The 18,499-nt window shown below is 43.6% G+C and overlaps 1 protein-coding gene across 2 annotated transcripts in view; it reads right to left on the bottom strand.

Moving 5' to 3' along the window:
- CRHR2 (corticotropin releasing hormone receptor 2) overlaps window positions 1–18,499 on the bottom strand; it is a 151,614-nt gene that overhangs the window by 35,919 nt on the left and 97,196 nt on the right. For both annotated transcript variants that reach the window (XM_059473246.1, XM_059473256.1), the window contains 3 exons: window positions 6,772–6,889; window positions 4,260–4,413; window positions 1,566–1,626 (listed from right to left, as the gene is read on the bottom strand). In XM_059473246.1, the coding sequence (XP_059329229.1) occupies window positions 1,566–1,626; window positions 4,260–4,413; window positions 6,772–6,889 (333 nt within the window). The remainder of the gene's footprint in view (window positions 1–1,565; window positions 1,627–4,259; window positions 4,414–6,771; window positions 6,890–18,499) is intronic.

Raw genomic sequence — 18,499 nt, 5'->3', positions numbered from 1 at the left:
TGGTTTTATCACTATTGTTAATTAGACCTCACTAATGTTCTTCTCCTGAACAAATGCCCATCAATGAAATTACTGCAAAAGCTTTCAATAATTTGTGGGTGATTTTTTAAATTGAGATTTAACAGCACTTTTTTTTTTTTCCCAGAGTTGCCATGCTTTGCTAAAGAAGTGATAAACCCCAGGAAGGATATTTGCCACAGTACCAATTAGAGTTGCCCCACTGTGCAGCAAATGATCTCTATTAAAATCCTAATATCTATTAATATTAATTTAATAGAGATCTTTAAGATCTCTAATATTAAAGATCTCTATTAACTACAAAGATTAAAAAGTCAGGAATTTGCTTGAAGCATTTTCTTAACATTCTTTCTATTTTGAAGTTTTAAACTACGATAAGCTACACAACCTGAACCCCAGCTCAACCTCCACATGACTTAAATGGATACTCAGAGAAGGAGGAAATTCCCATTTTTCCTGAATTTTGGGCAGTTCCAAACAGTCTTGGAAGTGTAGGGGTACTTGTTGGTTTCTTTGGGTTTGGATTGAAGGCACTTGAGACAGTAATTTATGTTTCGACTTAAGCGTTTATTATTTCTTATCAGTAAAACAGTCTCACTGCTGGGAGTTCAACAGCTTTTCATTAGAAGGCACAAAATGGCCAACAATCTCTTGTTCCAAGGGCTTTTCAGACTAAACTATCCAATTAAGAACTGACACCTGGATTATTTTCTCTTTTAACCCAATAACTGATCCCACAGAGCTGCAATGGGGACTTTTCTGCCCAATTACAAAATGCCACCCAAACCCATGGAGAAGGAGGAAGAAGAAGCATGAAGGAGAAACCCAGGATGACACCCTGTGCCCTCCATCTTGCTGCCATCCACAACACACTAAAAACCCCAAACCCTCAATTTCTCACCAAGTGACACACCCACACTGCTCCCTATAATCTATTGCACTTTTGTGGATTCTGGTTTATCTTGGAGTTTAGGAGGCTTTCTCCATGGATGAGGGTCAGAGTCAGTGCTGCCCTGGGGGTCAGGGCACTCCAGAGCAGACACAGAAATATTCCCAGTGCCCTGGGTTTGCACAGGAAGCTGCAGGCCAATCCAGGTGTGCTGCCTGTGTCCATCTGGCTGGGTGTGACCTCCTGGGAGCAGCACAAGACTCCCCCAGTGCCCAGGACAGACGGACAAAAGCTCTGGCAAAGAGCAAAGTCAGGGCCCTGCATTTCAGAGGAGGAACTTCCATCTGTTTGGAGAATCAGGGGATGAGATTCCCCCTGGGAACCTGTCCTTAGGGACACAAGGACTGATCAGACCTGGCAGCTCTACAGGGACATTTTTCTTGGGGAACAAGAGCTCTCCAATGCCACGTGTGAGAAATCAGGGAGGACAGGCAGGGACTGGGAATGGCTGAGCAAGGAGCAGCTGCTCAAACTGAGGAAAAAGGAAATGCACAGCCAGGGAAAGCAGGAATATGTGACTTGGGATATGGTTTGGATGTGTATTCATTTCCTGATTTGTTTAGACAGCCACACAAACACAAATATCAACATCACTTACTGCTCATTTTCATAATACAGCTTGCCAATGGCCCAGGCAATGATGATTGGGCAGGGAATACCTGCAGGGGCAAAAAAAAAAAATAAATTAGGAGTTAATCATGGATGGATGTGTCCATGGTACCAAAGTAAATTCAGATTTGTGTGAGGAGAGTCTGAGTTAATGAATGGGAGACTCTAAACAATAGTGGTTCTGTCTTGGTCTGCTTGAGACACCACAACTGCTAAGACCTTTGAATTTAGAAATGAAAAAAGTTCATCCCAACAAAGTTTTAGTAAGGAAAGTTAATAAAAATATTAACAAACACACACATAAATACCTATACTTCCATAGAAGTGACCAGAAGAATTCTGGCTGACTTAAAGGCAGCTTTGGTCCCTTTTCATTTTCCTGCACCTGGTACAGCAGAATCTCTAAAGACAGTACTTGGAAATGAGTGTTTAGGTTTTTATTTCCCAGGCTCCAAGAAGCTTGTAAACATACTGGGATCTCTAGATGAAGCACAATTTCAAAACTTTCCACGTTTTTGTTTTTTTTTTGTTTTTTTTTTTGAGTTCAGAGTTTGTTATGAAACAGGATTGTGAGAAAGAATAGCTTGATATCTTGCAGTATCAGAATTCTTGGGGTTTTTTCTCTTTCTGAAGGATCCAGACAATTTTTAACTTTACAGACATCACTGCACTCTCTATAAAGGGTTTGTGTTAGGCCTTCCATTCCAGCTGGTTTGAAAGGACTTGCTGGAGGAGGCACCTGGAAGGGAGGAAGAGTAAATGGAAGTGGCAAAGGGATGTCAAAATTCAAAGGGGAGATTTTTCCCTCTCCATTCCCCCGTTACCTTCTCACCTCAGGAAAACCAAAGCAAGTCCAGCCTCACCATCTCCATCCTCATTCCAAAGTGCAGGGTGATGTCTCTGAAACCACTGAAATCACTGAGGTGAGTGCATGGACAGAGCCCCAGTGACTCTGACCCCCAAGGAGGAGCAGGGGTGCATTTGTCTCTGACACAAATTTCTCCCTTTTAACCTCCCTCTTGCTGCCCCTTCTGCGGGCAATGGAGGCTTTGAAGAGATGGAAAGAGAACCACAACATAGAGGGGTTGAGTTGCTGAGGGGTCATCTTGAACCTCAGCAGCTCTGATCTCCTGCCCCATCATCCCTGGTGGCCCCTGTGCCCTTCAGAGAATTGTGTTTTGTTTCATCCTGCTCGCCATGGACTCAAAAGCTCTGGTGAACTCATTTCCCCATGCTCTTGGAGGAATTGACAGAGAAAATGGAACCACGTCCTCTCTCCTACAGCAAAACATTTTACTTTTCCTTGTTAAGTGAAGGATAGAGATTTGAGAGTAAGACTGGCAAAAAATGAGTATGAGGAGGCAGAGCAGAGCCAGAATGCACCCACAAGGTGGCTGGAAAGGTTTATTCAGCGCACAGCACTCCTGCATTAGTAATGAGAGACCCAGAGGATTCTGACAGAGGTAGGGAGTGAAAACACCAGAGATCGAAGCAGTTTGTGGGTGTGTGAGAGCTGTGTAAGCAGCTGATTTTCCAGTTTGCTGAGAGAATTGAAAACTACTGGGGAAATAATTGAATCACCTCCCCAAATAAACATTTTCTTTCTACTACAACTCCTCTTTCCTCCCATTTGGTTTTAGATTGAATGACAAATTTTGTTTCAAAGGATGTTTCTGCCTTCAGAACTGCAATCCAATTACTTCTGCAGAGAGGGAGAGGCACTTTCTGAACGAAATGTCACTCTGCTTTCACAGAAGAAAATATTGGTGACTTTTTTCCACCTTTCTTCCTTCCACAGAAAAAAACTGCTAGATTCACTAGTTCTGTTTGACCTCAGATTTTCATTCAAGTGAACAAACTGCCTGCATGGGGCTTGTCCTGGCAGAGTTCAAAACATGGAGATGTTGGTTAGGAAGGATCTCTGAAGGTGTTTGCCCCAATTTCCTGCTCTGAGCAGAACCATCAATACTCACCCAGGGTATAGCCTGGCTAAATTTTTAAAAACCCCAAGGTCAGAGTTTTCACAGCTTTTAAGTGACATGTTTCAGTGTTCCACCATCTCCTGGTACATTTTCTGTTTAACATCTTAAACATCTTAACATCCAACTGGAACCCCTCAGTCTGCAGTTTATGGATTTTGTCCCTTTTTACAACACCTGCTATTACCAGGCAGAATTTGGCTCCATCATCTTTGTAATTATCTTTCAGATCACTCCTGGTACCAAGCAGATCTTTCCTCATCTTCCTCTTTCCAGATTAAAGCAGCTCAGCTCCTTCAGCCTCACATCACAGCTCATGTCCTTTAGATCCCTGATCACATTTTCACCTGGAGAATGTCCACAGTTTTTTCCACATCCCTTTCTGACCTCAGGAACCATAACTGACCACAGCATCCCAAAGGCAGCTTTGCCACAGCTGAGCCTTTGAGCAGCCCCAAGGACAGTCCAAAGATGATGTGTGACTCTTTGCTAAAGGCTGTTTTTCAGGAAAAAAATCCCTCAGCAGCTGTGGATAATGAGGCTCTTTTTCAAACCAGCTCCTCACTTAGGAAAGTCTGCTCAGACTCAGTGGTCCAGATTTCACCTCAGGGGGGATTTATAATATTTATTCTTGCCTCTCTTTGTCTTTAACACTTTAATGCCAGGCACCACAGAGCACTATTTTAACCACAAAGGTCACTTACACCATCCTATGAAGAGAAAGACCCATTTCCTCAGCTTGTCAGTGGAGTAGGTCATCACTATAGCAGTGTGTAAGTAGCAGCCTTCCACAAACATCCAGAAGAAGTTGGTCACCACAAAGTAATTGTAGACAGTGGTAATACATCGACACCAGGGCTGGAAAGGGAACAGAAAAGAATATTTTAAAATTACGCTGAGAAATTTCAAAGATTTAAAAAATCCATGGTAGAATTCACTCATGGGATGCAGATTTATCCTGTGCCTTGAATCACAATATTTTAGGTGCTGACAGGAACTCACAGATCCATCTGTGACCTTCTGCTGAGGCTGGCTTTGACCATAACATGCAGGATCTGCTGTATCTAAAGCTGTCTGGAAAATTCAGGTTCCAGAACAAGCCTCCAAGAGGAGCAGCTCATGTTATCACAGGTGAGCTGTGTCAATGTCGTGGTCTTGCTTGGTTTCCACTGAGGGGAAGAAGCACAACTGATATTTAAAGAAAAAAAAAAAAAACTTTAAAAGCATGTTTTTAGCAGCCAATTTATCCCCTCTGTTCCTGCCACTGGTGCTTCATTCTGTAAGTCACACCCTGTCACATGTCACCTCTGAAATTTGCCACAACCTCAACAGAATTTTTTGTAAAATGTGAGAAAATGTGTTGTTTCTCCCCAGAATGACTGTGCAGTGAGAGCACAGCTGTGGGAGGCACAATTAGCTCCAGATGGGAACATCCCAGCAATAAATCACAAGGAACTGAGGTTAATTTCCACAGTGCTGCTCACCTAAATCTGGCAAAACTTCCTTCTTACCAAGCAGATATCTGAAGAACAACTCTAATTCCCTGGGTTCTCTGCTATCACTGATTTTGGTCTCACCATTCTCCAGCCTTTTAATTAGCTCTAGTGAAGTATTTCCAATTTTCACCCTCAGTTAATTTTATTTTAGCCTTCATATGCAGGAGACACTGATGGTCTACAGGCAGCCAACAGAACAACAGATGCACCACCAAGCCCAGTAAAATTCTGAGGTTTAAGAATTTACCAGGAAGAAGCACAGTTACAAAATGACAGCCTATCCACAAGTTGTGATCCCTTCTATATACTGAATGGAAATAAAAAGAAGAAATCTTCTGGATGTGTTAACAGTTTAATTTCTGTATTATTTCATTAACATTTAAAATTTAGTTTGGTTTCACCCTTAAAATAGGATTAAAGCCCAAAACAACTCAGAAGAAGCTGAAACATTTTGTTATCAAAAGTTTGTTTAAAACAACTTTCCTTTCCTTTCCTTTCCTTTCCTTTCCTTTCCTTTCCTTTCCTTTCCTTTCCTTTCCTTTCCTTTCCTTTCCTTTCCTTTCCTTTCCTTTCCTTTCCTTTCCTTTCCTTTCCTTTCCTTTCCTTTCCACAAAGATTTATATCCAAGTCAGTTTTTCCTGTGTCAGAACTAAGAGGAACTGGCTGAGGGATTGGGAAGATTCTGGCACAAAAAAATACAAATAATGGTAGTGAGATCTCCCCCTGCACAACTTCCATAAGAGATCAGGATAAAATGAATTTTGAGCAAGTCCTTTGTGGATTTATTAAAATTGAACAGAATTGAATGAAATTGCAGAGCTCCTTAGCCCACACCTCTCTGTTTATTTGACTGAAGATTCTTGACCCCCACATGTACCCACCATTAGGCTCCAGATAACTTCACCAATTCCTTCTTGATTTTTTTTTTGCAAGCATTATAAACTTAATGCAAAATATTTCCACATTGATGTTCTGTATCTGTTACTTAATCTCCACTGATCAGCACAGAAGAGATCACATCAATAGCCAGAATAAATGATGTTCACATTCATTGTGGTGGTGTTATTTTGACTGACTTATCCCACAATCATATAACAAAGTTATCACCAAGCTTGTATAAAGCACCTTTCCCAAAAAGGCTGCAGAGAAAAGATGTGTTAAGGAAAACTGGGGCATGTGATGATCCATTCTATATTTGCAGGTTTTTATTTTCGTTGTCAACTTGTGCTCACATTTTAAAAGGTATCCAACAGATTTTTCCTAAATAACAGTAAAAATTTCAATAAAGATTTGCAGCATAACCATGAGGGCAAAACACACAGCATGGAACTGTTGACCATAAAAATCATAAACTCCATTTTCTGGAGTGTGACACTGCCAGAAGCACAGACAGAGCAAACACTGAATTAACAGAATTTACATTTTCTCCAAGGAGCTGTGGATGAGCAATAATAGAGATTTATACATGGACATCCTCTTTATGTGGGCACTGATGATTTCTCCATTTGTTTTCCCAAAGCATGGGACTGAAGTGCAGATGTCAAATCTTACATTTGAAGAGCTAATCAAGGATGATGAGTGCCCAGCTGACACTGGAATGAAGGGAAGCATGGAAATCTCTCTAACTTATAAATGCTATAAGTGTCCCTTGAACTATCCATACAAAGAAACTCAGCACCCTGAGCTGCAGGGCAGGGCCTTGCCAGCCCCCTGCACTCACCTCATTGCTCTCATGGATGTTGTGATCTATCATTTGAAGCAGAAACCACATCACATTCCTCAGGATGAACGTGGTGATCAAGTTCCAGTGGATAATATTCCTCAGGCATCTGATACTCCTGAGCAGGGAAACACACTGAAGTGAACATATATAATGAATATATCCACACACACATCAATAACCATGCAGAACAAATGGGTAAATTCTGTTCATTGCAGTTTATCCCCCTGCAATCCCTCTGTTACTCTGTGAAAAAGGAGGTTTGTGCTTTTGCAAAGCCACGGACAACAATTTGTCTTGACAACACAACTGAATCAAGTCAAGCAAGTGAAACTGCTTGGATCTACTGGAAGACAAAAAATCAAACATTCAAAGTGTTATTTCATCCTTGCTTATTAGTTTTGCTCCCCTTCTCTCCATCTCTAGAGCCACTGGAATTGATCGAAAAGCCTCTGAGCAACCAGGCTGCCCTGGGGGCTGCTGAGTTGCTCATAGGAGGAGATTTAGTGACAAATATTTGTGCTGGAGTGGCAAAGCTGGAATAGTTTACATTTGTTTAGTTCTTGAACAGGCTCACCTGTGTGAGTTTGAATTAATTCAATAGGAGAGCATGAACTGCCTGCTTTCCAATCCTGGGCTTAGCTGGCTTAAACTTGTACCTTAAATGAGGTAGAGCCGCACACCCCCTTTCACCAGGAAATATTTGTGTCTGGTTTCAGTCCCTCCCCAGCCCCAATTCAGGTGCAATGTAAATTATGAGAACAATGTAAAATATGAGCTACAGTAAGCTGGGACACAGTGACATAAAACAAAAGAGGGCACATCTGAAATATACTTGCAGCTGGAAATGGCTCCAGGAGGCAGCCAGGGCATGCCGCTATTGCCAGAAAACAAAGCATCACTGAAGCAAGACAGAGTTACTTGTGACAGGTTCAGTCATTTAAGACCAAAACACTTCTGATTCTTTGTGAACTGGTAAAGGATGGCAAGTGCCAAATTGCAGTGTTGCAGTTACAGAATCTTCAATTAAATTATCTTCTCTCAGCTCAAAGCAAACCCCTCCGTGTCATTCATCTTTTCTGAAAAAAACCCCTTCGCCCAGGATTTTTCTCCTGGGAAGCTGAGAAACCTCAGAGATAAAGGAAAACAATTCTTATCTCATTTGCTTCTCCTGTGTTTTGCTCATGTGGAATGTGTTTGGCGATTGTTCACCCACAGGTGATTGTTCCATTGGATTCTGCTGTACGTTGTTTTGACTCATTGGCCAATCAGTGCCAAGCTGTGTCAGGACTCTGGAGAGAGTCAGGAGTTTTCATTATTATCTTTTTAGCATTCAGTAAGTATCCTTTCTGTATTCTTTAGTATAGTATAGTTTAGTATTCTTTAATATAATATAGTATAGTAAAATAATAAATTAGCCTTGTGAGAACATGGAGTCAGATTCATCATTCCTCTCTGCCACCCCACAAATACAATACTCGTCCATTTATGAAAACCACTTCCACAGGGGTTAAAGAGCCAGAGCACTTCCTGGGATTGGCAGTGGCCATTTCAGGCTCTCTGCTTGCCAGGGAAGCTGCCAAGATAATGTGGGACAAACACAGAAAGTGGCTCAAAGCTGCTCAGCTGGAAGGGGCTGATCTCACCCCAGGGACAACAAAAAGAGAGGCACAATCCAGAAACCAACTTTTTGTTGCCTCAGGTCTTTTGCAAGGCAAACAAGCCACTCTTCTTAACAACAAACAGCATTTTCCTACTATAAAACATTCATTGTACTGTTCTTAGGACTAAATGAGTCAGTCTTAGGGCCAGAAGCAATTCTGTGGTGTCCTTCAGCCTCACAAATCTCACAGAGATTTCAAGCAATTCAGCAAAAAAAAACCCCAACAGAAGACCTCCCACATATGAGATACTTACAGAGAGACACTCAGAGGTATAACCCTGCTAAGCCAATGTTAAATCACCTCTGAGTTTAACAAGCCAGGCTGCCAGAATGAAATTGGTATTTGGTTTGAGAGCCTCAGTGACTCATGATGAGTTAATCTGGAGAACAAATCTCCAGCTGCTCAGACCCTTTCTCTTGTATTTAAGCTACAAACTCCAGAACGCTGCTCTCAGCCATGTCAGACCCACCTCACTTTGAGAATTTCACTTTTAACAAAAGGCTGAGGTTCAGGGTTTGGCTTTTAAAAGAAATGAGGCAACCAAGCTGCCCATGCTGGGCCCCAGGAGAGCACCTGGGTCTGAACCATCCTGCTCAGGGCTGTCCTCTGTGCATCTCCCTGCCCGCAAATGTCCTGCAGCTCCCCTTCACCTCTGTGTTTCATTCACTGCCTCCAGGTCCAGGATTAGCAAATGAAAGGATGAGTTTGAAACATTGCTTCTAGGGAGAGAAGGAGGCAGGGGACCCAAACTAAGGAAATTCAGGTCAAACTGTGAGTAATTGAGATGAAATGAATTGGTTCTGAGAGCTTTAACAACAAAACAGATTTGGCACACTTGAATGTGTTTCTTGGCAAAGGTAAGATAAAGGAGTGGGGGAAAAAAATCCTTGCTGCAGGCATCTATTTAGATAGAGATATATTTAGATATTTTAGTTTAATAATTCCATAAGCTGAAACATCAATAAATCTGGCTAAGGAAATCTTATTGCCACAAGATTTACAGCAAGACATTGGACTGGACACACAGGATCAAATAAAGAGTTGTAGATTTTTGGATCATAAAAAAGAGATTTTCCCTCAGTCATCAAAACCACATTGTCTTCTTTGACAAACTCAGTGGGCTTGATGATCTCTTCTTTCCCAACCTCAGCAATTCTATGGTTCTATGTTTTTATCTAGTGCCTACATGATCTTTGTGCTCCTGACTGCTTCTTGGCTCCTACTGGTTTTTATTCTTTGCCCATCACTCTGCACCCTTCAGACTTTTAGTGATCTGTGCAGGACCCAGAGCAAGAGGGTCTGGTCTGTGTTGGAAACCCCCAATCTTAAGAGATAATCATCAAAACACTCCTTGTTTTCAAAAAGCCCTGTTTGTTGAGGGAAGGTGTGTTCCTGGTGTAAAATGAAGTATATAAATGTGGCCAGCAGCTGGAACTGACCAAAATGAAGCCTGAACCTTTGGCTTTGCACATGGAACAGGGACAGCCGGATCTCCTGTCCCACTGCCTTGAGCAAAAGCCATATTTTGGGTATGAATAACCTCACACCACTGCTCCATTCCCTTCTGGAGACACTGGCTGTGTGGCTTGCATGGTAAATAGCTCCTTTTACCTGCTAAAAAGCTTCCTGCCTTTGGGGCGAGCAGAGCCATGAAAGATAACCTGAGAGATGTCTCAAACTGTCACAGACTTTATAACACAGGCAGTGATGTGACCCCAAGCACAGAATGGTTTTAATCTTTTCCCTATTTTTTTTGCCTTTTATTTTCTTTTAATATGAGTCCCAACTGGACACTGAAAGTTTGTTATTGCTCACAATGAGCCCAGAGCCCATTGTTCTTTCCTCTAACTGCCACCAGAACAGAAATCAGTGGCAATAATGCAATTCACAGCCAAGGGCAGGGAAAGCTTGAGGAATAACTGTGTCAGGTTTGCAGTGGGGAGGAGGAATCTGCAGGATAATAAAGTGTGTGGAGACTGCAGGGCATAGCAGGGCTGCAGTCCCTGGAACAGAGGAACAATCTCTTGGCAGGCCCCTGAGAAAGCTGCTCTCATTTTCAGGCACTGCTGGAGGGTGCAGTTATTGTAATTTAGCAAGTGTAATTTTATTGTAATTTAGCAGGTGTAAAGCATCTGGAGGGGTGCTGAGGAAAGGGTCTCCCCATTCCAGGCTTTATTCAGGTGAGACTGCTCTGCGGGGCTCAGGAGCTCACCCTGTGCACAGAATTCACCTCTGCAGCCAGGCTGGAGTCTGAGGTGGGCACTGAATGGAGGACAATTCCCAAACTGGGCAGCAAAAGGGCTGAACAACAGGAGAGCTGCAGCACAGCTAATGTTTGCTGAAAGGACAAAGCTGACCTTGTCACACTCATTCATCTCAGAGCCTGAGGAAAAAAAACCTCAGAATGCTCATAGGAGTCATTTATCCTCCACAGGTCTTTTCCTGGCTCTTGGTAGACAGGAGGTAGCTTAAATTTATGAGCCTTAATTTAAATGTAAATACCCCTGTTATTAATGAAAATGACCTGTCCCATATTGAGAACTTAAACACTCCTATCAGTCTTCTATGCCAATGAGCCCCACAATTCTTTCTCCTTGATTAATTAAAGTAACCAAACCTGTGCTCCAGGAGCAGCAATAACTACCCTCAGAGGCAGCACAGAAAAAGAATATTCCTATAACTCTGAAACTGGCAGGAGGTGGAATTTAGAACACATTAAGCTGTGTTAGAAGTCAATGAACTGAGCTTTTCTGGAGGCACGGGGGTTGGCATGAATGAATTCCCCCAAAATCCAGAAGCTAAGAAATTGGGGGTTGCTCTTACCTCAGGAGGGGAATATCAGTCTAGGGGTGGTGGCACTGGCAACATGAAGAAAATGAGAGCACAGAGAGCAGAGAGCTGCCTCTCAAGAGGGAAAGAATCACCTGGCAGAGGGGAGAAATGGGATCTGAGGGGACTGGGTGCTGAACTGCTGCTTCACACACAATTACAGCACTGCTGGCAAGGCATTGTGACTTACAGAGCCATTCAGAGCTCCCCAGCCCAAAGGATCTGATGATGGAAGGTTTCCTACTCCTCTTCATGTCAGGTAACATCACTTATGCCATTTCCACTTGTTTTACAAGGCCTGACGTGTGCTGAATGGAGCAAGAACAGCAGCACAAATCACCACCCCGGAGATCCTGAAGGCTGGCACATCACAAGACACCACAGACTGAGCTACAGGCTTCCACTGGGGAGGAGTTCATTATTTCCTTCCTACTCTAATCCTTTTCAGACAAAAATCACTGTTTGAAGCTTTGGCTGGACTCTTCTTCTGGCTCTTCACTGGTGCATGGGTCTGAGGATGGATGGAATAAAGGAATTGCAGGAATTCACTGACCACAAATTTAAAAGATTGAGGTCAGAACATAAAGACATAAGAACTTCCATGTTCACCCAGACCAATGTGCCATTTAGGCTGGGAATCAGTCCCTGTGAGGATCATTAAAATTAATTTGGGAAAGAGCACTGAAAACAGGGGTGTTGAACTGCAAGTCTGTCCTTGCTCTTACCTTCCTGCTCCTGGCAGTCAGGAGATATTCCTTATTCAGAAGCTGCATTTAAATGCATTAAATGACCTCACTGGTGGCCCCAACTCCTCCCAGGAGTCACTGGACTCCTTTTGTGGTTTAGGTTCACTGGGATCAGACCATGGATTACTCCACTAACATGATGAAGAGCTCATAACCTGTTATTCACAGCAGAACATCTTTGCCTGTGTGGGTTCCTCTTCTCTGCTTGTCAGCCCACTCCCAAGGGCTGGGTGAGGAGGCATTTCCTCACAAATGCACCCCCTCCTGTCCTGTGGGAGCTGCAAGGTGAAGGAACAGAAAAAGCCTGGATCTGGACAGCAAGAAACTGCTCATCCATGCGCTGTGTGAGCCATGTGGGAGGAGTGCTGGTGCTGCACCCTGCAGTCACACAGTTCAGGCAGCAATCTCACTTCTGGCTGTGCCTGAGAGCTGATTTTGGGCAGAAAATATCCCCCTGAAATACAGCAGGGTCAGACAGGCACGAGCTAGGGGTGTGTGTCACCCTGAGTGAAGGAGCAGGCAGAAGGAAAAGGATTTCCTTGAGAAAAGGATGGACAATTTCTGACATGGAGAGCAAAGATATTGCCACTGGAGGCATCTTGGCTTTGTAAATGAAAGGGCTGATTGGTTCCTCGTGATTTCTTAAAAAATCATGTGCTTTCCCTGCTGAAGGGTATCCAGACACCTCCTCCTGAAAGGGCAGGAGGTTCTGATGAGGGCCTGATGCACAGGAGTCCTGCTGTGGGTTTAGCAGAGGTGTCCTCATCTTCTCACGTTTTCATGTCTTCACATCCTCATGTTTTCATTTCCTCATGTTTTCATGTCTTCACATCCTCATGTTTTCATGTCTTCATCTTCGCATGTTTTCATCTCCCCATGTTTTCATGTCTTCATCTCATGTTTTCATCTCCTCGTGTTTTCATCTCGTCACATCCTCATGTCTTCATCTCATGTTTTTATGTTTTCATGTCTTCACATCCTCATGTTTTCATGTCTTCATGACCCAGACAACTGGTTAAGGGATAAGAAGCACAAATACCATTCTCTGTCCTTCCATTTGGAGGAAATGATGAGGGAAGGAAGAGGAAGAACCAGCAGATCATCAATACCTGGCTCTGAGCATGGTGTCACCAGGAGAATTTTGGGGTTTTTTCATCATGGGTTGGTCTACATGACACCAAACCTGTTTCAAAGGCTGATGATGTGAGGTTTTGGGTAGAGGAGTGCAGCAAGTGACAGGACACTCATGGGAGACTGAGTTATGAAGTGCCTTGTTAGATATTTGCAGGAATTTGGGGACAACTCTAGTGGAGCTTGTGCAGAGAAGAGAAACAAAGCTGGGGAAGAATCTGGAGCACAAGTTTGATGAGGAGCAGCTGAGGAGCTGGGGGTGTTTAGTCTGCAGAAAAGGAGATATTTTCACTCTCTAGAACTCCCTGATAGGAGGATGCAGCCAGGTGGGGGTCAGGCTCTGCTCCCAGGGGACAGGACCAGAGGAAACGGCCTCAAGTTCCATCAGTGAAGGTTTAGATTGGGTATAAGGAAAAATTTCTGTGCTGAAAGAGTGGTCAGGCATTGGAACAGCCTGCCCAGAGCAGTGGTGGAGTCACCATCCCTGGAACTGCTCAAAAACCATGCAGATGTGGCACTTGGGGACAGGGTTTAGTGGTGGGCCTGGCAGTGCTGGGGTAATGGTTGGAGGCAATGATCTTAGAGGTCTACTCATGTCGCAGACATTTTTATGAAAAATCCTTTCCTTAGGATTTTCCCTCCTGAGAAGCTGAAAGGCCTCAGGAACAAAATGTAAACATTGATTATCTGCTGCTGTGGAATGCAACAGGTGGATCTGGGATTGGCCCATGTTGGATGTTTGTAATTAATGGCCAATCACAGTCAGCTGGCTTGGAAACAGAGCTCGAGCCACAAACCTTTATCATTCTTTGCTATTCTATTCTTAGCTAGCCTTCTGATGAAACCTTTTCTTCTATTCTTTTAGTATAGTTTTAATGTAATATATACCACAAAATAATAAATCAAGCCTTCTGAAACATGGAGTCAGATCTTTGTGTCTTCCCTCATCCAAGAACCCCTGTGAACACCCTCACGTACTCCCAGCTTCAGTGAGCCTCCATGGATCTACAGGAAGATGTGTGCATTCCAGTGAATCCAGAGTGCCAGAGCCTGTCTCTGGCTGTGCTGGCCAAACCAGATGAGATTATCTGGGATTTGGGATAAGCCTCCCTCTCAGCACACATCCAGACAGAGCACTCAGCTCAGCTCTGCAGCAGGCTGGACATGAAGAAGCAATTAAGGTGAAAGCCAACATGCTTCTCCTTGGCCTTCCTAATGAGTAAATCAAGAGCCAGGTGTATTGTGAGAAATTGCACACAAGAACCTCTTTATTTGATCTGAGAACAGACCATGTTGTTCCCTGACTCAATTTCCAGCCACCAGCATCCTGAACTGCCTCGTGTGCAGGTGTCAGAGCTGAGCTTCCATGAAGGAAAACAGCAGCAAAGGGGAAAAAAAATCAAAATTCTCCAGCAGCTGATTGCAGCCTGGGTTAGAGGTGGGCAGGAAGAGCTTCTGATTGTTGGCAGAGAGAGGATGTCCTGCTTATTAATCCCACCAAATTACCTTAATTGTCTGATTCTACAGAGAAAGCAGAGAAATAGGAACCCCATTCCTTATACTTGCAAAATTGTGAGATCTGGAAAGGCAGAAAGAAAATCACATCAATCCTTTCTGTAAAGGTGGCCTCACTGATTCAGAAATGGACATCCATAAATAGCCCTGCTAAAACTCAAAGTCATTTTCTGTTGATTTACTGGGTTTTTTCTCACTCTATCCATACAGTGGTATTTTTCCTCTGGGATGCACAGAGCCACTATTTTCTGATTCAAAGCATGAGACAAACAATTAACATTAACAATCATAATAATGTGCCAGCATGGCTGAAAGCTCGCTGAATCAGTTGAATTATCTGCATTGAAATAATTGCAAATGAAAACTTTATTGAGGAAGCTTGGAAACCTTCTATTAATTCATGTAGTATTCCATTAATAATGATGTTCAATTAAGACTGCTGTCCCAAAGTCTCTCTGGAAACAGCTGACAGGAGAAACAGGAGTGCACTTTGCTGGAGCTCTTCCCATCCCACGACTGGAATACACCAGAAGGAGAATCATGGACAATACTTAAAAAATTATTTCCCCTCTTTAGTCTTTTCTAAGGCAGGCAAAGCACATCCACAAGCCATAAATGGCACAGAGTGGGAAGAATACCTCCCAGCAAGTTATTTCCCAGGCTCTGTGCCTGTCAGGGCCTATTTGCTTTCACCCACATGGAAGCCTCCCCTGAGGTCCCCACGGTTTCCTTCCCCTGTGTGCTCCATCAGGGACATATTCTGGAGCTGCTAATGCTTCCAGATGGGAGCAGCAGCTGGAGAGGCCGGCAGGGAAAATCAGATCCTTGGTGGCAGCGGCCTGGGGGAATGGAAATATTCCCAGAGGAAAAGCAAGGGAGGAATGGAAGCCTGGAAGGAGGGGACAGCTTTATCAGGAGGGCAGGAGTGAAATGCTCAGGTGAAGAAGAGAAGCAGCAGCTTCCACCCTAAAAATAAACCCACTGTGGAAGCATCTGTGTGTTTGTCTTTTCCAAAGCCTCACTCTCCTGCCTTCAAGGCAGTTTTCAATCACAGGACGTGGGGCATCCTGCCTGCTTTGGACACAAGGGCTTCCAGCACTGATGTTCCAGGGGTGGGAAGGATGCAGCCAACACAACACACAACAGGCAGGGCAGCCCCAGACTGGCTGTGCTCACTGCTTAAATAAGGGAGAACTGAAACCCAGCCCCTGCAAACTCCACAAACACAACTTCAACCTTGACTGTGCCATCACGTCATCCACTGGAGAGAATTCCCAATTTTCACAAGAATTATTAAAATACAGATGACTTTATTTAGTGCAGCATGGGTTTGTGGCTGAAGAAAAAAATGTAAGACTCTGCTCTAATTTGCTCTGCTCAATGGTGGTCAGATGCCAGTAATTTTTGAACAAAGAGATAACAGGGCTGCAAAGTGTCTTTTTTGAGCAGAAAGCACCTTGCAGCTCAGGTTTTCTGGCACAGGTTGTAGTTATCAGTCCACACTGTGGAAAGGTGAATGTTTTCCATGGAGAGTGACCACTGCAGTGGGATTGCACAAATCAGAGACAGGACTTCAGAACCCAGAGAGGGAGAGCTCAGAGTGGCTGATCTGGCTTACAGCTGCTGTTTGGGAAATACAGTGCACAGCATGTCCTCATTCATAATCCCCTCATGGGATTATAAAAAAAATAAAAAAAATCTGAAAACAAATTAATTTAAATGACCAGCTAGAGAATTCAAAGGTTATGGTTTTTTTTTTTTTTTTTTTTTAACTTTTAATACAGCTACACAATTAGCAAAGTTTATTACATTATCCACATTTGCAGATACTGGGGTGATAAACCAAGGAGGAAAGTCTGAACTTGCTGATGCTGCTGTTCACACTCTCCTTGGCCTCATTTATACCAAGACGTGGTGTGAAATATTTAATTATTTTGGAGCATTTGGCCAGGAATTCAGGAAAGATTGGAAAACTTCCAGATAATCATTCCTGTGCTAAATTCCTCATTCTCATGGTGCTCACTGTACATTAGGAATCGTGTCCAGTGGCTCAGCCTGGGCTCATCCCCAGGGAAAGCTGCTGCTCCCATAACAGACAGAGGCACCCCAGAATTACCAGGGGTGTCCATGGCCCATTTAGGGGTGACAGAAATGTGTACCTTTCCCCTCTCTCATGTTTTAGCCGACAGAACAATATGAAGCAGCAGAATTCACAGAACCATGGAATTGGTTAGGTTGGAAAAGACCTCCAAGATCATCAAATGCAACCACTGACCCAGCACCCCTAAGCTCTGTCCCCAAGTGCCACATCCACAAGTTTTTTTAGCATTTACAGGGATGGTGACTCCACCACTGCCCTGGGCAGCCTGTTCAGTGCCAGATCACTCTTTCAGTGCAGAAATTTTCCTTAATACCCAACCTAAACTGCCCCTGACAGAACTTGAGCCCCTTTCCCTTCTTCCTGTCCCTGTTCCTGGGAGCAGAGCCTGATCCCCCTGGCTGTCCCCTCCTATCAGGGGCTCTGCAGATCCTAAAGGTCCCCTCTGATCCCCCTTTTCTCCAGGCTGAGCCCTTTCCCAGCTCCCTCAGCCCCTCCTGGTGCTCCAGACCCTTCCCCAGCTCTGTTCCCTTTCCTGGACACCCTCCAGCACCTAAATTATCTTTTAAATTAGGCAGAAGAGAAGGTTCCTGAGTGCTGAACAACTACAGTGGAGTTAGTGAGGGACCCACATGTGCAATCCCATAAGTGAAAACTGAAACTGAACCATTTAGCACTTGCACAGCTGCAGGTGCATCTGCAGTTCATAACTCTAAACACCAATTTGAAAACATATTCTCTGATTTTCCTTCCCAGAGATGACTCAGGATGTGTTTTTTTTAAATCAAATTGCACTCCTGAGCATGATTCATATATAAACTATAAAGACCCAACTTTGCTTTCCTCATTTCTCTGAAATGTTGGAAAAGTTGCAATGTTTTCTCCACTGTTCCCAAAACCATTCCATCATCATCAGAAGTAGAACACAGACAAGTTTTAGCTTGACAGCCAACATAGATCTAGATCTTGTAAGAGCAGTTCTATAATCAGAATTCAAACAAGTTCATGTCCATCTCCAAAAACTCACAGCCAAAATCTTGGCAGCAACAGAAGCATACCAGCAGTGACAAACTTCTAGCACAGGATAGAAAGTGGCCTCCAAACCTCTGGTCAAGAGAGGAACTGAGCAAAAACATTTAATAAATTCCTGATACTCTGGTTTGACTCAATTTTTTTCCTCTACCACACTGCTCTGGGACCCCTCTGCTCTATGGGCTGGAAATCATCCTTTCATATCCACTCACAAATGTGTCTGCAGAGCACCCATACCCATTTTTCCTTGCACTGACACTGTCCTTGATCATAAGCAGCTCTTCAGTTTGCAGTGTTTATCGCATGGTGTTGTATTTATAGGCAGCAACAACACTCCTCAGTGGCTTTCATTGTGCTAGGTTACAATACCACAATTTCAGATGCAGCTTGTGAAACCTTTCACATTTTAAGAACAGAGCTCTCTGGGCACACTTTTAATTACTGGTATTGTTGCAGGAGCTCATGAGGGCCCTGCTGTCTCAGGTTTTATTTTGTGAGGGGTAGGCTCTACACAATGAGTGTAAAGAACAAGTCCTGCACATGTGAGATGAAGAGGGAACGAGTAAAGGCAGTGGGAAGCAAAGGCAATGGCCTGGGGTTAATCAATAGGAAAAGTGTTCCTGGCCTTCATCTGAGTTCATCAGATGAGACTCTTCACAGAGATTCAGGCAGTACAGGCACTTCAGATGTTTTGTATTTAAAGATGCCCCCCT

The sequence above is a fragment of the Ammospiza nelsoni genome, chromosome 1 (genome assembly GCF_027579445.1).
Source record: "Ammospiza nelsoni isolate bAmmNel1 chromosome 1, bAmmNel1.pri, whole genome shotgun sequence".
Lineage (NCBI taxonomy): Eukaryota > Metazoa > Chordata > Aves > Passeriformes > Passerellidae > Ammospiza > Ammospiza nelsoni.
This window is presented reverse-complemented; position numbering and strand designations above follow the sequence as displayed.